The sequence below is a fragment of the Schistocerca americana genome, unplaced genomic scaffold (genome assembly GCF_021461395.2).
Source record: "Schistocerca americana isolate TAMUIC-IGC-003095 unplaced genomic scaffold, iqSchAmer2.1 HiC_scaffold_38, whole genome shotgun sequence".
NCBI lineage: Eukaryota > Metazoa > Arthropoda > Insecta > Orthoptera > Acrididae > Schistocerca > Schistocerca americana.
Window position 1 is genome coordinate 3,050,532 of NW_025726104.1, and position 21,467 is coordinate 3,071,998.

The window sequence follows — 21,467 nt, forward strand, 5'->3', positions numbered from 1 at the left end:
GCCATAGCTCAAACTGATATCAACTGTGTTTTTTTAAATAGGAACCCCATTTTTTATTGCATATTCATGTAATACGTAAAGAAATGTGAATGTTTTAGTTGGACCACTTTTTTCGCTTTGTGATAGATGGCGCTGTAATAGTCACAAACATATGTCTCATAATTTTAGACGAACAGTTGGTAACAGGAAGGTTTTTTAAATTAAAATACAGAACATAGGTACATTTGAACATTTTATTTTGGTTGTTCCATATGTGATACATGTACCTTTGTGAACTTATCATTTCTGAGAATGCATGCTGTTACGGCGTGATTACCTGTGAATACGACATTAATGCAATAAATGCTCAAAATGATGTCTGTCAACCTCAATGCCTTTGGCAATACGTGTAACGACATTCCTCTCAACAGTGAGTAGTTCGCCTTCCGTAATGTTCGCACATGCATTGACAATGCACTGACGCATGTTGTCAGGCATTGTCGGTGGATCACGATAGCAAATATCCTTCAACTTTCCCCACAGAAAGAAATCCGGGGACGTCGGATCCGGTGAACGTGCGGGCCATGGTATGGTGCTTTGACAACCAATCCACCTGTCATGAAATATGCTATTCAATACTGCTTCAACCGCACGCAAACTATTTGCCGGACATCCATCATGTTGGAAGTACATCGCCATTCTGTCATGCAGTGAAACATGTAGTAGTAACATTGGTTGAACATTATGCAGGAAATCAGCATACATTGCACCATTTAGATTGCCATCGATAAAATGGGGGCCAATTATCCTTCCTCCCTTAATGCCACACCATACATTAACCTGCCTAGGTCGCTGCTGTTCCACTTGTTGCTGCCATCATAGATTTTCCGTTGCCCAATAGTGCATATTATGGCGGTTTAGGTTACCGCTGTTGGTGAATGATGCCTCATCGCTAAATAGAATGCATGCAAAAAATCTTTCATCGTCCTGTAATTTCTCTTGTGCCCAGTGGCAGAACTGTACATGACGTTTAAAGTCATCGCCATGCAATTCCTGGTGCATAGAAATATGGTACGGGTGCAATCGATGTTGATGTAGCATTCTAAACACCGACGTTTTTGAGATTCCCAATTCTCACGCTTTTTGTCTGCTACTGATGTGTGGATTAGCTGCCCCAGCAGCTAAAACACCTACTAGGGCATCATCATTTGTTGCAGGTCGTGGTTGATGTTTCACATGTGGCTGGACACTTCCTGTTTCCTTAAATAATGTAACTATCCGGCGAATGGTCTGGACACTTCAATGATATCGTCCAGGATACCAAGCAGCATACATAGCACACGCCCCTTGGGCATTTTGATCACAATAGCCATACATCAACACGATATCGACCTTTTCCGCAATTGGTAAACGGTCCATTTTAACACAGGTAATGTATCACGAAGCAAATACCGTCCGCACTGGCGGAATGTTATGTGATACCACATACTTATATGTTTGTGACTATTACAGCAGCTGGCTGGAGTGGCAGAGCAGTGCTAGGCGCTACAGTCTGGAAACGCGCGACCGCTACGGTCGCAGGTTCGATCCTGCCTCGGGCATGGATGTGTGTGATGTCCTTAGGTTAGTTAGATTTAAGTAGTTCTAAGTTCTAAGGGACTGATGACCTCAGAAGTTAAGTCCCATAGTGCTCAGAGCCATTTGAACCATTTTTGACTATTACAGCCCCATCTATCACAAAGCGAAAAAAGTGGTCCAGCTAAAACATTCATATTTCTTTACGTACTACATGAATATGTAATAAAAAATGGGGGTTCCTATTTTAAAAAAATGCAGTTGATATGAGTTTGACCCATGGCAGTGCCATCTACCAGGCCAACCATAGCGCCATCTGGTTTCTCCCTTCAAGCTAGACGAATTTCGTTCTTTGTAGTTTTTTCATTTGATGCTTATTATGTGAGATATTTGGCCCGGTCACTATCAATGGACCACCCTGTAGAAAGCTGTGGATTGCTGTGTTATAAAGGTTAAATTATGTGTTTGTATTGGTAGCACTGTCAAAAATAGTATCGTATCTTTTCATAGTATAAACATGCTTTGTATATCGAAGTGCTAACATTTTTCTGAGGAATAGTGACGAATAGACTGGTAAATCTCTCAAAAAGTATGACTCCAAAATGAAGTGTTTTTAAGAAATGTGGGTTTCATGGTAATAAATTTTTGAATAAAGAGAAACATTGCGTTCAGCATGTGGTGTGTGAAGTTACAGACAATGAAATACTCGCAAACTCATGAGTATCTAGAGAAACACCCATTAGTGCTTCGAAGATTAAAATAAAACATAGTGATAACACAGTTATCTCAAAACAAAACTCATGTAAATGGTAGGTTAGGTTATATTCTGATACATCTACACATCGTAACAGGGGTGTTATGTGAATGTGTGTGCTGTATGTATGTGGTGGGCCAGTTAGTTTACATGAAGACATTGAGGTATCAAATGGACTAGCCAGGAAACTTATCATTAGTTCTGCCAGTTGTAAATATACTCATTCATTTTGGAGTTCTGATAAGTGTAAAGATAATTATTTTGAAATAAATGTTAGGTGGTTTTATGGATTGAGAGCTATTGGCAAAGGACACACTGCAGCAGAAACAATGTGTGTCGTGATGTATATGCCACGCCCACTTTGTAAAATGGGCAAGTATGCAGGATTTATTGGAGCTGCTGTGAAATCCACTGCATGTGAGTCAATTAAGGGTGCTGCAAATGAAGCTGCTGAAATAAACGATGGTATGATTGACATATCAGTAGCTTTTGGGGCACTTGGTAGAAGCGCAGCTGAAGTTCTAAGAATTCTGTTGCTACAGTGACCAGTGGTGGATACTGGAAAGCTAATAGATTTCCAGATTTTAACCAAACATTCTTATAAGTATAAATCAGGGAATGAAGAAGGGCATATCTGTGACAGAAATTATGAAGGACAACTAGTCGTACGGAGGCCTGTGCAGCTGTTGAAATTTATAATCGATCTGTAAACTAAAGGGGAGTGTGTTACACTAAGTTCTTTGGTTGTGCAGACTCAAATGCATATAACAGTGTAGTAGCCACTCAGCCTTATGGTGAGAAGCTTATCACAGAACTGGAATGTGTTGGTCATGCCCTCCTGGATCTGGTTCATGGTGCAATTACCGCAATGCCCAGTACTCAAACAGGTCATACAGCCATAAACATTATATCCCAGCAGCAGTTGTGGATATCATAAAACCTGTTTACAGAGACCTGGCAATCCTGAATTATTGAAGAAGTGTCTGCATTGTCAGACTCAAAATCCCAATGAGTCGTTCAATAATCTTATAGCATCAGTGTCGTCGTAACTGCCGTCTGCGTCACGTCTGCTGTGCAGCGAGCTATGCTGATTTAAGTATTAACTCTATTTTTCTTACTTGTAACTTCTTCTTCCGTGTGTTTTTGCTTTTAGGAAGCTTTAATTGTCGAGTGCTACTAATAGTGTTCCATAGATTTTGTGTTTGTTTTGAATACAGTCAGAGAAAGTCCGTTTAGTCAGCCATAGTGCCAGTAGTGCTAGTGTTTGTTTTCAATACAGTCCAGAGACAGGTAGTGCTATTTTCATTGTTTTCTACAGGAAGTGTCTAGTAACCACAGTTTAGTCAACTATCAGCCGCCTTTAGTGAATTAGCAGTCTAGTTATAAGTTGATTAACTCTCTACAGTAAATTGATTTCTTAAGATGGATAGGATGTGAGACTGCTGTGTACGGACACAGGAGGAGCTGGCCACTGTTCGCAAACAGCTGAACGTGTTGATGGCCGCGGTTAGCCGTCTTCAGGCAGTGGTGAGTCTTGTGCGTTGCATGGTACACCCCAGGTGTTACATGCTTCACCCACTGACCCTGCTGTCGACACATCTTTGCGGATACCGGGCGCGGTTGTGCCACCCTCTTCCCAAGGGGAGTGGCGGGTTCAGCGGCGTTCGCGGCGCACGAGGTGGAGGGTCAGTGTGGAGGCTGGCCGTGTGGCATCGCCCGTTCTGCCTGTGAGTGGACATGTGGCCACTCCTTCAGCAAGGTCCGAGCAGGCACATGGGGGGAGGGGTTTATTAGTTATTGGGAGCTCCAACGTTAGGTGGGTGATGGAGCCGCTTAGGGAAATAGCGGAAAGGTCGGGGAAGAAGGTCAGTGTTCACTCTGTCTGCTTGCCGGGGGTCTCATCCGAGATGTGGAGGAGACCGCGCCGGCAGTGATAGAGAGCACTGGGTGCACCCGACTGCAAATTGTTGCTCATGTCGGCACCAATGACTCCTGCCGTCTGGGTTCAGAGGTCATCCTCAGTTCGTTCAGGCGGTTAGCGGAGTTGGTGAAGGCGGAAAGCCTCGCGGGGTGGAATCTGAGCTAGCTATTTGTAGTATCGTTCCCAGAACCGATAGTGATCCTCTGGTTGGGAGCCGAGTGGAAGGCTTAAACCAGGGACTCAGACGATTCTGCGGAGATCTGGGGTGCAAATTTCTCGACCTCCGCTATCGGGTGGAGAAATGTAGGGTCCCCCTGAATAGGTCACGCAGGCACTACATGCAGGAAGTGGCTACAAGGGTAGCGGAGTATATGTGGAGTGCACATGTGGGTTTTTTAGGTTAGAGAATTCCCTCCCTAGGCCCGACAAGACACCTCCTGAGATGCGGCAAGGTAGGAGTAGACAAAATGCAACAGGGAATAACAATATTAATGTGCTAATAGTAAACTGCAGGAGCGTCTATAGAAAGGTCCCAGAACTGCTCTCATTAATAAGCGGTCACAATGCCCACATAGTACTAGGGACAGAAAGTTGGCTGAAACCAGATGTAAACAGTAATGAAATTCTAAACTCAGATTGGAGTGTATACCGCAGAGACAGGCTGGACAGTGAAGGGGGAGGCATGTTTAAAGCAATAAGAAGTGCAATAGTATCGAAGGAAATTGACGGAGATCCGAAATGTGAAATAATTTGGGTGAAGGTCACGGTTAAAGCAGGCTCAGACATGGTAATGGGATGTCTCTATAGGCCCCCTGGCTCAGCAGCTGTTGTGGCTGAGCACCTGAAGGATAATTTGGAAAATATTTCGAGTAGATTTGCCCACCATGTTATAGTTCTGGGTGGAGATTTTAATTTGCCGGATATAGACTGGGAGACTCAAACTTTCATAACGGGTGGCGGGGACAAAGAATCCAGTGAAATTTTTTAAGAGCTTTATCTGAAAACTACCTTGAGCAGTTAAACAGAGAACCGACTCGTGGCGATAACATATTAGACCTTCTAGTGACAAACAGACCTGAACTATTTGAAACAGTTAACGCAGAACAGGGAATCAGTGATCATAAAGCGGTTACTGCATCGATGATTTCAGCCGTAAATAGAAATATTAAAAAAGGTACGAAGATTTTTCTGGTTAGCAAAAGTGACAAAAATCAGATTTCAGAGTACCTGACGGCTCAACACAAAAGATTTGTTTTAAGTACAGATAGTGTTGAGGATCAGTGGACAAAGTTCAAAACCATCGTACAATATGCGTCAGATGAGTATGTGCCAAGCAAGATCGTAAGAGATGGAAAAGAGCCAGCGTGGTACAACAACCGAGTTAGAAAACTGCTGCGGAAGCAAAGGGAACTTCACAGCAAACATAAACATAGCCAACACCTTGCAGACAAACAAAAATTACGCAAAGCGAAATGTAATGTGAGGAGGGCCATGCGAGAGGCGTTAAATGAATTCGAAAGTAAAGTTCTATGTACTGACTTGGCAGAAAATCCTAAGAAATTTTGCTTCTATGTCAAAGCGGTAGGTGAATCAGAACAAAATGTCCAGACACTCTGTGACCAAAAAGGTACTGAAATTGAGGATGATGGACTAAAGGCCGAAATACTAAATGTCTTTTTCCAAAGCTGTTTCACAGAGGAAGACTGCACTGTAGTTCCTTCTCTAGATTGTCGCACAGATGACAAAATGGTAGATATTGAAATAGATGACAGAGGGATAGAGAAACAATTAAAATCACTCAAAAGAGGAAAGGCCGCTGGACCTGATGGGATACCAGTTCAATATTACACAGAGTATGCGAAGGAACTTGCCCCCATTATTGCAGCAGTGTACCTTAGGTCTCTACAAGATCGTAGCGTTCCAAAGAATTGGAAAAGGGCACAGGTCATCCCCGTTTTCAAGAAGGGACGTCGAACATATGTGCAGAACTATAGACCTATATCTCTAACGTCGATCAGTTGTAGAATTTTAGAACATGTATTATGTTCGAGTATTATGACTTTTCTGTAAACTAGAAATCTACTCTGTAGGAATCAGCATGGGTTTCGAAAAAGACGATCGTGTGAAACCCAGCTCGCGCTATTCGTCCACGAGACTCAGAGGGCCTTAGACACGGGTTCCCAGGTAGATGCTGTGTTTCTTGACTTCCGCAAGGCGTTCGATACAGTTCCCCACAATCGTTTAATGAACAATTTAAGAGCATATGGACTGTCAGACCAATTATGTGATTGGATTGAAGAGTTGCTAGATAACAGAATGCAGCATGTCATTCTCAATGGAGAGAAGTCTTCCGAAGTAAGAGTAATTTCAGGTGTACTGCAGGGGAGTGTCGTAGGACTGTTGCTATTCACAATATACATAAATGACATTGTGAATGAAATTGGAAGTTCACTGAGGCTTTTTGCGGATGATACTGTGGTATATCAAGAGGTTGCAACAATGGTAAATTGTACTGAAATGCAGGATGATCTGCAGCGAATTGATGCATGGTGCAGGGAATGGCAATTGAATCTCAATGTAGACAAGAGTAATGTGCTGCGAATACATAGAAAGAAAGATCCCATATCATTTAGCTACAATATAACAGGTCAGCAATTGGAAGCAGTTAATTCCATAAATTATCTGGGAGTACGCATTAGGAGTGATTTAAAATGGAATGATCATATAAAGTTGATCGTCGGTAAATCAGATGCCAGACTGAGATTCATTGGAAGAATCCTAAGGAAATGCAATCCGAAAACAAAGGAATTAGGTTACAGTACACTTGTTCGCCCACTGTTTGAATACTGCTCAGCAGTGTGGGATCCGTACCAGATAGGGTTGATAGAAGAGATAGAGAAGATCCAACAGAGAGCAGCATGCTTCGTTATAGGATCATTTAGTAATCATGAAAGCATTACGGAGATGTTAGATAAACTCCAGTGGAAGACTCTGCGGGAGAGACGCTCAGTAGCTCTGTACGGGCTTTTGTTGAAGTTTCGAGAACATACCTTCACCGAGGAGTCAAGCAGTATATTGCTCCCTCCTACGTATATCTCGCGAAGAGACGATGAGGATAAAATGAGAGAGATTAGAGCCCACACATAGGCATACCAACAATCCTTCTTTCCACGAACAATACGAGACTGGAATAGAAGGGAGAACTAATAGAGGTACTCAAGGTAGCCTACACCGTCAGGTGGCTTGAGGAGTATGGATGTAGATGTAGATGTAGACCAAAAAATGTTTTTCTTGTAATGAAGACACTAAAGTGGGGGTGAGTCATGCTGTTATTGCTTTTAATGATGGCAACATTGGTAGCGTGAAAGTGCTACAACATATGGGAATTAATTCTGGAGCAAACTGCATCAGAGAATTTGAATGGATGGACAAGGTTTGCAATGGTAAAGCACTGTATGCAGCACAGTTGGCCACTACGGAGTCCAGAAAGAAGAAAACAAGAAAAAACTTAAAAAAGGTCAAGAGGATGATATACAGTATGGTGCAGGGTGCTTCTGAGTGACTAAAAATAAAATGTTAAGCATATATTGGGTTACAGTCTATTAAAACTTTAAAAACTCTTCTTGAAAATTTAGATTTTCTCTTGCATTTTTCCCTAAATCTCAGAAACTACTTCGAGTAGCGAATTAAAATTTTCAGGGAGTAATAACATACGTATTCTGAGTCTTCTGAACTAAAAGAAGAACATAATATTATGCATAAATAAAATTATTTAGAATAACATACAAAAAAGTACACAAAATTTTAACTGTGTAATTAAAAAATTGCATTTCCAAAAGCAGTGGCTGAAATGCAATTATTGTAAGACTCAGAACATATAGTTTAATGTCCTGTAAAAGTTTCTTGTCAATGGCTACAGTTGTTCCTGAAATACGGGGAAGTTAAGTCACCAAATTTAACATTGTCAGGATAGGCCGTTCAAACTCCCCTTAATGCACATTTTCTCCTTCCTCCACTTGGTGAGCAACACATTTATAGTATTTACACAACAGCAGTAGCTATTTTCTTACAATTTCTTTTTGCAGGCATACCATGTCCCAGGCTTCAAGGGACGTGTGGGATTTATTACCTCAATGAGTGAACACTTCTGTGGCACGTGCAACCGTTTACAGATAACAGCTGATGGCAATTTGGAGGTGTGTCTCTTTGGGTATTCAGAGATATCTCTCAGGTGAGTGATGAAACATAGAATAATCATGTCCAAGTGAAAATTCATGCGAGGAAACCATAAAATTACTAGAAGACTGACAGACTGATCAGTATTTTACCTTCAGGAGGTGAAATTCCAAAACTTCTTATAGACACATTCGTTCCTCTTGTCCTCACATTAGTTGTGGAGTCCGAGTGACCTTTCAGACCTTCAGAAACTTATCCCTCTTTCCTCTCTCATGAAGGAACTGATAGTTCCAAATGCTGAGTATAGAATAATACTTTCAAACTGTTTGCCATGCACATTAGGTATGTGGTTGGTATATGGAAGAGATAAACTGCAGTTAAATCCAGCAGGTATGAAATGAGTAATCTTTTCTTGAAGTTTTCAGCTTGCACCCTCCTCCCTCCCAGACATACAAACCAGATACCTCTAGCTAAATAATTTGTGAGTATATATAATTTGCCTCTGTCAACATCATGTTACACTAACCTATTTGTGAGATTAAATTAAAGGAAAGTAATCAGAACTGGAAATTATGTAAAGACATTTTTGGCTATGTCCCTGTGTTGTATTAAAGTTAACATAGTATTTCTGTCCATGTGATGGTAACTATGATTCGCCAGCCACCGTTGCCGAGCGGTTCTAGGTGCTTCAGTCCAGAACTGCGCGACTGCTACGGTCGCAGGTTTGAATCCTGCCTTGGCTCAGATGTTAAGTCCCATAGTGCCCAGAGCCATTTGAACTGTGATTCATGATTATCAGAGTCTATATGTTCCAAATAAAAATTGGAACTTCATGTGTATAAATGTACAAATTATTAGACAATGGGACCAACAACTGACACTTTTAAATTGATGACTAGACTAAGACTTGGCGATAAGTTTGTTTCAGGACATGGTAAGGGGGGTGAGGTGTGGGAAGAATCAGCTCTCTCTTTGTGAGCATACCAGAAATCCTTTATCAACCGAAGGTAAAATAAGATATAAAAATACAGGGTCAAACAATTAATTTAAGTATCTTAAAAACCAAATGACTAATAAAATTGGAAGCTAAGAAAAGTAAGTTCATAGTAAGTAGGGTGAAACACAGGGGGCTGCAACATATTGCCATTGTTGTTTGACTTGTCTATCAAAGAAAAAAGAAATGGATCAAAACAAAATAAAAGTGAGAATGGAAATGTATCAGAAGCAAATAGGATTAAGCAAGGAACATATTCTTTAATTAAAAAAAAAAAAAAAAGACATGTGAGGCAGATGTTCCTACAATTTTATGTTCAAAGCACAGCAGCCTGTGAAAGCAAAATATTTATGACATTGAAAAAAGAAAATCAGTGAGTGAAAAGTGTGTGTAGGTGAACTGTGGTGAAAGACTGGATATTGGAACTTCTGTTATGCTGCCCAGTATTAGTTGACTTGGTAGTAAAGGAGCAAGTTTGCAAGGGCAGATAACTGTTTGGCTACGTAAAATAGAGTGGGAGTATGGAAAAGCTAGTCCAAGATAGGATGAAAAAGATAACAGCAACTTAAAAAATGAACCCCATGAACCCCATTCCCATCTAGTGAATGCAGTGGTTGACAATATCTTGTGACATTCACCTATAAGGCTCAAACAATAATTGCTAAATAAAAATACAAAATGTTGACAAGACTGTATCTAAGCTGTCACTCTCTTTTGAAACAAGGGTGTTTAAACCAACAAACACGCAGGAAAGCATGGACAACTCACACACTAGAGAAGGATGGGCAGTATCATTGAAGGAGTGAGCATGAACCGTGTGGAATATGTGTGGTACAAGTAAAAAAAAAAAAAAAAAAAAAAAAAAAAGAAAAAAAAAAAAAAGTAATGATAGTAAAATTCCAATCCCGGGAGCGGAAAGACTTACCTTAGGGGGAAAAAGGACAGGTATACACTCGCACACACGCACATATCCATCCACACATGCAGACACAAGCAGATATATATATGTCTGCTTGTGTCTTTATGTGTGGATGGATATGTGCGTGTGTGTGAGTGTATACCTGTCCTTTTTTCCCCTTAAGGTAAGTCTTTCCACTCCCGGGATTGGAATGACTCCTTACCCTCTCCCTTAAAACCCACTTCCTTTCGTCTTCCCCTCTCCTTCCCTCTTTCCTGATGAGGCAACAGTTTGTTGCGAAAGCTTGAATTTTGTGTGTATGTTTGTGTTTGTTTGTGTGTCTATCGACCTGCCAGCGCTTTCGTTCGGTAAGTCACCTCATCTTTATTTTTATATATAGAAGTTTATTATTTTATTTACCGGTCTTGCAGTTTCCTTGATTTCTTGCAAAGTACAGTACAATGAAAACCTACCATATTGCATAACAAGTAGATGAGTATAAACTTCAGAATAGCATCTTCGCCATTAAATGACCTATGTTTTCTTTACTAACAAGAGAAGGGACAGAAGCAATAAACACAAAATCAGAACTGCTTTTGCTTGATTACAGCAGGGACAATAATTTTTAACATCTACATTTACAACAGATCATATTTACAAAATGTTTTCGAAATTTGCTCTGTTTGCTCAAATGAATGTATTGCACTGCTCAATAATTCATTTACACTCAACCCCGACTGCTGCACATGCTGTGGGGTGTGTCATCTGGTTATGTCATATGTTCAGTGTTTCTCACCAATTTTTGGGGTATTTTGAAATGTACAAAAAGGAAAATGCAGAAAGTTATCACATTTTGCTGCACATTACCTGCGTCACAGAAAAATAATGTATACAAATCTTCTCAGATTTGCCACTGAATAACTTTGTCCAAGCCTCACAATATTTCACCAACACAACTGTTCGTCATCTTCAGGTAGTGGTGGGTCCTGTCATCACTGCTGCAAGATGTGGCTGGTGATATTCGCACAGCAGAATTGAAATTTGTCAGGCTAGAAGCAGGAGTACGAATGTGTGGACAGGCACTCCCAGTTGGATGTAAATGCCATTCATAGTAGCCTTCTGCTTATGTGTTGTGGGCAATGACTGCACTTCTGGACACTCGTGTGGTTAAGAGCTGAATTAACTCTCTGCAAGGTACTGCATCAGGTCATACATCGGAGGATCTGGTTTCTACTGTTTTAATTTCATGGCAGTCAGTGCTGGATTCTGGGCAGTGCTTAGTCAAAATTCCATATTCCTGTTGGTAAGATTGCCCACCGTATGGATACATGCCTCATTCTTAAAAACACAGTCCTAGAGTGATGATGCTGAGGATAAAATTTCAGTCCTCTTGGGAAACGTGTGGTGCCCTGTATTCAGGCAGTGCTCTACTACCATTAATTTACTGGGTGGCATTTTTGTCAGCGCTGTTGAACACAGTGTTCTTGCACAATGTGAGGTGTCTGCCCTATATAAGGTTTCCCATAATGGCATCAGATCTTATATATGATCTGTGTTTTCTAAGGTCAAGATTGTCTTTAACTGAACACAAACAATTCCTTAGTTTTGCTGGTAGACGAAAAATACACTTGATTCTGTTTCTCTTAGCGATTCTTTTAATTTTGAAAACATGCCACTGAAATATGGCAAGAAAGCCATTTGCAGTGCTTGTCTAAGTATCTTCATTTACATCCCTACACTGAACTTGCTTTGCTCAGAACACATTGCAAATCTGTTTACAAGAATAAACATTCTGCTGGAACACTGTTCTTAGGTGTTACAGTTCACCAGGCAGACTGTCGGTATCTGAAATCACGTGTGCTCTATGTGCCAGGGAGTGTAAGACACTACCACATTGTGCAGGGTGACGGCAACTTTTGGACCTCAAATATAACTCTGCGTGTATCAGTTTGCAGTAGAGACTAAGCCCCAGTGCTATGTCAGCTTTTCTTCTAACCGTGACATCCAGGAATGGTAAGCTGCTATCTTTTTGTACTTCCACAGTGAACTGAATATTCAGATGGAGCGAGTGCAAATGCTGCAGGGACATAGGTAGTGTCTGTATTATGTGGGCCACACCACAAATGTCTCTTCAGCATTCTGCCAGAAGGAGGAATGTTGGATATTTACTAAGGGAAATAGAGGATCTCCCATGGGAACACTGTCCACTTGATTAAAGTAGTTGGTGTTACATAAGAAATTGGATGAGGTATGCACATGTTTAAACAGCATCACAATTTCTTTCTCAAACTTGCTGCTAATAACCTCTAATGAGGGCTGCAGGGGCACTTTTGTAAGTAATGATATAACATTTGAGCTAACTAAAAGATCTGAAAGTTCTAGTTTAAGCATCTTCAGGTATTCTATGAAATCCTCTGAATTCTAAATATGATGGTCATAGTCATCCACATGATAAATTTCAAAGCTGTCACGTGGAAATTGCCAGTTGCATCTTGCAGCAGTGATGGTGGAAATCACCACCACCTGAAGATGCCAAAATGTTGTGTCACTGAAATATTGAGGGAGGGACTTGCATAATGTTATCTGGTGGGAAACCCAAAGTGTTTTTGCAACAGATCTATTAGGCAAGCCTGAAAAGTCACATATACTCCAAGCAGTAAGTACCTGTTATAAAATGGTCACATTAGTGAGCTTGGCAATTAATTAAGAGTTTATCAATAAATTTGGCTTCATTTTGCAAGAAACTGTGCTGTGTTCCAGTACTCCCTCTTCAACAAAACTAATGTCAGTTTCTGCTCCACCTCTTCAGCCCGAGATCCTATGTATACTCTTGAGCATTTGTGTAAGATACCTGTTTATTTATAAAAATGAAAGTAACTTCTATCATGACTTTCCCACTCTTGTCCAGTGGGTTTGTTATCCTGCTGTTGCCTACTGCAGACTACAAGATTACTGTTGAAGATTTCTGCAAAGTTTTTCTTCCGTTTTAGTGTACCAACATTTCACTGTGTGGTAATTGCCTGGTACTGTTTAACGGGTGTTTTAACTGTTGTTTCAGAGATGCAATACGAAGGAAATGCAGTGAGGATGACTTGCTTGCCATGATTGGGGCAGCAGTGAGAAGAAAGAAGAAACAACATGGAGGTAAGATACATTACAGCAAATGTAACTCTGTAGATAGAAAGAAAATTTCTGCTTAACAAGTCATAGCAAACATAAGAGCAAAATAGAATGAAAAGCAACAGTGATAGAACCTGTGTTTTTTGTGTAAACTTGGATTTAATTTTTTATTTAGTATTCATTCTGATTAATGCCCATTGGTCAACAGTATATTTCAGCCCTAGAATTTGGTTCTGCAAGGTCCACCAGATAACCATATATGGCTGTTGTAACTCCTTTATTGGACTTCAGAAGTTTTCCAGCAACAAATCTTTTTTTTTTTTTTCTTTCTTTCTTTCTTTTTTTTTCTTTTTTTAAAAAAAAGCTAAAATGCAGAAAACATCATAAAGCAAACACTCACAGAAAAGCATCAGTGTCCTTGAAGCAATGGAAACTCGAGTAGGAATATCAACAATGTTGGAAAAGACAGATTACTACTTACTGATGAAGGCTGTGGCTGAAAGCTTTATGTAAGTGTCTTTTAATTCTTCCCATCTGCAGCCTAAGGTATCTTCTTTATGGTAAGTAACAGTCTGTCTTTTCCTTCATTATTCATTAGTGTTCTTTTTTTTTATTGCTGTTTAGCAAGCATCGTGTGGTATATAAGGGATGTGAATAGCGTCAGATGTTGAATCATCACTCTGGAGGATATGAAGGTGCTGCATATTGGTGTGAGACAGCATTATCTGATGAGAGTTTGAAAGAAACCTCATTGTGGATGTCCATTTGGTCCCCTGGTTAAACCTTGCAACATCTGTATTTTTGGAGTATTTGGATCTGACAGTGGCCTGATGTTGGAAAGTAAGGGCTTACTCATCATCAATGTTCCAGTTGACTACATCAGACCACTACAAGAGAGCATCACTGTGTAGTGTACTGAGTACATTGTAACCTGTTCACGTCTGTGACTGCCATCTGAGAACAAGTACAGTAAACTCTCGTGCAGCTACACTTTTGGCTAGCTAGATTGACACTTGACAAGTTTCAATTTGCGTGCACCTGGAGCCAAGCATTTGCTGGTGTTTTTTGGCAATCTACTGCTAATCAGTGCACTGGTGCGTGTCAAAAGTCCAAGTATCGTCAATTCGTGCGTGTGTTGGTTGAAGCTCTAGTGCGTTTCTTATTCGTATTGCATGGTTTCATGCCACTGCCATCTATTGGAACTCCTTGGAAGTACAGTACATACAGTATTGTTCTATGGAGCACAACGTAGGCCTGTCGAAACTGACAATTAGAGTGCGCCACCTAACACTTTCCACTTGTTGTCGGTACATCAAAGCTGAGTGTTTAACAGTGAACGTACAACACCCTGTTGTGTTGCCACGTGGGCTTGGGTAGAACAGAGGAAATGGCATAGATGTATCGAATGCTTTCATTTGATGGCTGCCACAGCCTGGTTTCAAAAATCAAAAGTTTGTCTAGTGCATCTCGAGTGTTGTCAAGTTGTGCATTTGTGTGTTTCTGATTTGAGGTTTTGTGCTCCCACTATGTGCCTTAAAGTGTCCAGAGATAAAAGGGGCCAAAAACCATAAAGGACTCAGTCGAGTGTCTGTAAAAAGAACACTGAACGTGACTATGGGCACGTAACATAAAATGAATGTGATCTTGTTGGAAAAAGATCATCACACTTTGCAGAGAATTGATGCTGGTGAGCCACCCACAAAAGTTGCTGCAGAGTAGGAGTACAATTACTGATCGGAAGACAAATCGATCAGGAATTGAAAAATTTTTGTTCCATCCAAGCATTGGGCAGCGCAGTGAAATCTTGAAAAACAATGAGAAAAGGTGCACATCCTCAGTTAGAAGAGGCATTATTTTTGTGGCACGAATAAATAAGAGCCAAAGGTGTGTCAGTTTCAGGTCCTCTAATTTGTCAAAATGAGCTAATGAGCTGATAGAAGGAAAGAAGCAAGAATTCCTCGGAAGTAATGGCTGGCAGGATCATTTCAAGAAGCAGCATGGCATCCATGAAATTGCCATCAGTGCCAAATCATTATCTGGGGATGAAGCTGCTATGCTGATTTTAAGAAGAAACTGCACACAATCATTGACAAAGGAGGTTATACTGACAATCAACTTTACAAATGCGATGAAACTGGGTTGAATTACAAAATGCTGCCAACGAAAACCCTTGCCTCTAAAGAAGAAGAAATGGCTTCCAGATACAAAAAAATCAAAGAAAGATTTACTGTCCTCGCTTGCAGTAATGCCACTGGCAATCATAAACTGTGTCTTACTTTAATTGGCAAATCCAAAACACCAAGAGCATTTAGACACCAACCAACCAGCTTTCCCACTGAGGTACACGAATCAGTCTTAAGGCATGTATGAACAGTGCCGTGCCATCTTCAGAGAGTGGTTCCAGGCAGAGTTTGTTTCAGCTGTAGTAAATTACATGGAAGGAAAAGGACTTCCTTGAAAAGCGCTACTTCTTGTGGACAATGCTCCTTCTCACCCAGGTGATCTGCAAGATGGGGATATCAAAGTTGTATTTCTTCCACAAAATGTCACATCTCTATGTCAACCGATGGACCAAGGTATTCTTGAGGTGATGGAAAAACATTACAGACACAAGATGCTGGAATACTTAATAGGTGTGATTGATGCTGCAGATGATTTTGTGGAAGCTCTTAAAAAAATTGATGTTTTAAGTGTCATTCATTGATTGCTGAAGCTTGGAATCTAATTCCTCCAGTTCCTCTTGTTAGGTCTTGGAAAAAACTCTTAGATCGTAAGGCAACCTAAGTGGTGGGAAGGAGGAGACAACACCGAAACTCAAGCTGACATAATTTTGGTGAATTTACTGGAGAAGCTGGTTGTAAAGACACACACTTCGAAGACATTGAAGAGTGGATGGAAAATGGCATTTTTTCATGTGACTGAGGATGAAATCGTCCAAATTGTAACCGATCATAAAGCGTTAGAAGACTATGTTTCTGATGATGAATCAAAGAAAAATATTCCTCACACATTCTGTTACGAAGTGATCCAAACTGCCCTGGAGTACATCAGCCAACAGGAGGAGACGATTTATCCTGAAATAGTTTGATTTCAACGTTGGAGATGTATTGTTGCAGCAATAGTTTCTCAAGCAAAAAAAAAAAAAAGAAAAAAAGACATTCGTGACTTCGTTACCAAAAAATAAACTCTAATGAAGCATCCTAGAACTTCTATGTCCATAACTTAAAAAGTTTTTTTTTTTTTTTACTTTTCTTGAAAGTTCCTCTGGACAGACTTTTCGTTCCTTTGAGTAATCTCTAGATTTGTTTCATAATTTTGTTCAGTAGTTTATTTTTTATTCAAAAGAGTAGGTAATAAAATTAAAACTCCTGTTTTTTCCTGCTGCCAAATAAGGGAGATTTTTTCTGTAAGAATGCAAAATAAACGAGCTTTGTTATACAGCATTTAAAAACTTTGAGTTTTCAATCATAGTTTGGTGCCTTTTTAACATGTCAACACAATTTTTTCAGTAAAAAAGTGTAGGGTTATTTGCAACCATATCAGTAATGTTTTACATACCCTACGCACGTTTTACGATCGTATTTCGCAATATTGACGCAATTTGGAGTGTTCACATGTGAAAACAGGGGGACTTTGATTTATCTGGAATTTTCGTTATCGGAACTGACCACCGTCCTGATCATTTCGGATAAACAGGAGTTCACTGTAATAGTCTCCTTGCAACATGCTGTGTCATACAGCTAGGAGCAGCCAGACTATGGAATTGCCGTCCTGTGCATAGGCTGCCATTAACACCCAAGCAAATGACTGCATGTGAAGTGGTGCCATGATCAAGAAGTATGGACTGCTAATGAATGGCGTCACATTATGTTCACTGATGAGTCCCAGTCCTGCACTGCTCCAAATGACTATCGTGGAGAAGTTTGACAGTGACCCGGGGAGATGGGGAGAGGTCCCATTCTTCCACATTTTGGGGGGGGTGGGTCACAAAGGAGTCCCATGGTGTGGGGAGCCATTGGGTATGACTTCAGGTCACGGCTTGTAATGGCCGTGGGAACTCTGATGGTACAGCAGTGTGTAATAGTATTGTGGTGCTATTTTTCAACAGGCCGGTGCTTGTCCACATGTAGTGTGTGTCTCTTTAAATTGTCTGTGTGATGTTGATATACTCCTGTGGCCAGCAAAATCCCCATATCTGTCCCCGATATAACATTATGGGACCAACATGGACGTCAACTCCATCCCACTGCCTGTATCCATGATTGCAATGTCCAGTTACAACAGTTGTGGATCACCTTTCTCAGGAGGGTATACAGCAGCTATACGACATCCTCCCGCACTGTCCAGGCCAGACAGGGTGCATTGCTGTATTGATAAGTGGGCTCAAACTGATAAGTTCTGTGTAAATTTGACTCTGTTTTGTTATCACTGAAATAACATCACATACCCTCTAAATTAGCTATGTTTCAATTTGTTTTCTCCCCACCTTCTGAGTGTCTCACTTTTTTTCAAGCAGTGTAATTTAAGACAGACATAAGAATATGAAAATGGGATGGCATATCACATTGCTATTCAACTATGCCCCTAAGAAAATTGTAAGACAATGGAGAAGAGCAGGTGCACTATTACACTGACTAGAATGTAAACTTAAAGATAGAATTATATTGTGTAACCTATACCGATGACATAATACTAATTGACAAAAACATCACTGATATGCTAAAGCAATTTGAAATATTAAGGGAGCAAGCTAGGAAAATTGGACTACTAATTTCACCTGGAGAAAAAATTCTTGGCTGATACCAAAATGGCACTGGGTGAACTTATATAGGCAATGACATAGTATTCGGTGTTAAATAGTTTAAATAATTTGGTGAAAAAGACCACTGAACATCATAATGAAAAGAAGGCCATAGAATCCAGACTTCAGAAAGTACAAACTGTCTCTCAGTTAACTAAAAGTATTTTTCCTGGAACTCTAAAATCTAACATTGTACAACAGTGATCAAATTAGAATTTCTTTATGCATGAGAGAGACTCTTTGTCCAACACAAGACATGAAAACAGCAAACTGAATTAGAAGAATGTAAAATTGTAGTAAAAATCTTAGGTCCAAGAATAAAGGATGGGATACATCACACAGAACCCAGTGTGAAATCTCCAGGCAAATTCCTAAAAGCTCTTGTTACAATGTGTCTCCAAGGAATCCAACTTGTGGGACATACAGAAAGAATGTATCCAAACAGGCAGCTCATTGGATTCCCACATACTTGAAAAATAAGATCCTACTGATGAAAACAAACAGGAGACCTTAAGAAATTGGAATCACCACATTTACAGTATTCTGATGTAGTGATGAGTCACACAGAGTGCAGTTTCACAGTAGCTTGATCGATGCTTGTACTTGTGTATGTAGTATATGCAAGTGTGTACAGCGTCTATTCTGGTGTACTCACAATATGCTAATTTAGTGGCCGAGCAGTAAACCGGATCCCTACTCGGTTCCAGTGTGCTGTGCTAATTATTCTTCTTCACTTGACATTTATGCTTGGAGCTGCAAGAGAGGTCATTTTCCAGATAGTGCCACAAAAACAACAAATTCTCAGATATCAGTTTAACTTACACGCTTCAACATCATAGACAACATTTCACATTAATATGTTGCAGAACAGTAGATTAGTGTTAAAATTGCCAGAGTAAACATTGTTCTCCATGTGACAGATTGTCAAAAGATGTCCAAAATCGATAAATTTTATATCTCTGCACAGAGAAGCAGCTGGTTGCTCATTGTCATCTGTGGTGCTAATCAATGGGTCGAGCTCGTTGCTGGCACAGCGCCACCTCAGAGTAAGTGGCCCCTCATCCCAGCAGGTGTCGATGTTTAAACACCCGTATAGCTCCCAAGACTTACTGCGTCTGTGGATAACTCCATCTCTGCACAGAACTTCCCACATTTCCCACACAGTGGGCCCTCGTGTCTCTTACACACAATAAATCTTCAAACTTATTTCATTGGCTAAGTTAAATTTCGAGTGTGATGTGCTATTTCGTAAAAAATAGCAAACGGTAGACATGGATGTTATTGTGACTCTTTCCTAAGGCAACATTTGTGTATTACACTTGGAGAAGTGCACTGCAACATAAAACAGTAGACCGTAAGTTCAAACAATGGAAACTCCAGGTTGGAATATCAGCAGTGTAGGAAAAGATAGAGTGCTAATTACCATAAAGATGGCACGTTAAAATGCAGACAGGCACAGTTAAGACACTTACACATAAGCTTTTGGCCACAACCTTCATCAGAAAAAGAAATAGAAATACACACCATTCATTCACACAAGCAAGCACACCTCACACACACATGACCGCCAACTCCGACAGCTCAGACCAGAATGCTAGTCTGTAAGTTTGCTACACAATAAAATAATTATTCTGAGCTACAAGAAAAATGGATTCAAAGAACTAAACAGCTTGAAGAAAAAAAAGGGAAGCTCCCTGAAGCAACGTAGTTTCACGAGTGTGCATACCAGTGGTAAATTATGAGAGTCGCAACTCTCTGAAATGGATACAAAGGCCACCAGATTGCATTAGCTTTGTTTGTGTCTCGGATTGTTACCAAGAATGGTAGGAGCTATAAGAGATGTGAAGAGTGTAAGATGTTGAGTGATCCCTGTGAAGGACACAGATGCCCTGTACTTCTGTGAGTCAGCATTATCAGCACGCAACAAAATTTGAAGGGGCCTAATTGGGTGTCTCCATTTGCCAGGCTGATTGAATTATGCAATATGCAGATTTGTGAGTCATTCAGATGTGGTAGTGGCCCCATGTTGGACTGCTTGGGAACGTAAGGGTGGTGTGCTTGTCAGCAAGCTTCCGGTTTACCGTGTCTGACGAGCCCATGGGAGAATTGCTCTAATGTACGCCGAGCACATAGTAACCCTTTCACACCTGCACCTGTCATGTGACCAGCAGTGAGACATTCTGCAAGACCCGCGATGACAGTTGTCAGTGAGTATGACAACGACATAGGGAGAGGGCGTGTGGGGCAGCATCGGATATGACTTCAGGTCACTCTGACAGCACAGCAGTATGTCATGGACATCCTACATCCTCATTTGCTACCTCCATGTCCAACGGAGTTACAAGAGACAGACCAGTGAAAACATATCCAGTTGTTGACTCACAAAACGGTTTTGAGCTGTGACGCATGTAGTCTTAAGTGAATCATTCATACAAAAAGAAAAGAAGAAGAAGCTAAAGTCAGAATGTGAAAAAATTGGAGAATGGAATAGATATTTGAAGACTTCACACTTGAAACTCCCAGTTTTCCTATTGTGAAAGTGCCTTTGTGACCATATGCATTTCACTGACAATAAACTTTTTTTTTCCCCCTGGGTCTTGGCTCCATATATTTTCATCCAGTTGAGTCAGAATACTTGCATTGTATTTGTGAGGTATTGTTTCAGTCTTGCAAGCTAATCTAAAATAGAAATCCCTTTTGCATCCTAGAAAACAATGACCACTCTTTCTCTCCGATTAAGTCACCTTGGCTATTTTTGTGCAACTGCTGTTTCATTTCATCCACGGGAACAGATTGGTGCATAGAATCAGTTGTGTGTCAGATTGTCCCAAATTGTTTTTCACATTAGGTTGTAGTCAGGCTTCAACAGACATGCCACTCACTTTCTGGTATGGCCACGGCATCAAATGTTTTGCACATCTTTTTAATTACTGATCTTGCAATATCACACTGTGTTCTTTCTCAGCATTTTCATATTTGATTGTAATTCTAGGAAGTTGTTCATGAGTCATCTTACAGAGACATATGCTACATATGAATTCAGCCACCCATTCCTTAACTGTTGACTATGAAGGAACTCCCCCCATGAACCATGGACCTTGCCATTGGTGGGGAGGCTTGCGTGCCTCAGCGAGACAGATGGCCGTACCGTAGGTGCAACCACAACGGAGGGGTATCTGTTGAGAGGCCAGACAAACATGTGGTTCCTGAAGAGGGGCAGCAGCCTTTTCAGTAGTTGCAGGGGCAACA

At 40.6% G+C, this 21,467-nt stretch overlaps 1 protein-coding gene across 1 annotated transcript in view; it reads left to right on the forward strand.

The window, feature by feature from the left end:
- The window catches only part of LOC124581876 (molybdenum cofactor biosynthesis protein 1-like), a 64,454-nt gene that overhangs the window by 28,917 nt on the left and 14,070 nt on the right, over nucleotides 1-21,467 (forward strand). The window contains exons 5-6 of the mRNA XM_047131300.1: nucleotides 8,315-8,460; nucleotides 13,356-13,441. Coding sequence (XP_046987256.1) covers nucleotides 8,315-8,460; nucleotides 13,356-13,441 — 232 coding nt within the window. The remainder of the gene's footprint in view (nucleotides 1-8,314; nucleotides 8,461-13,355; nucleotides 13,442-21,467) is intronic.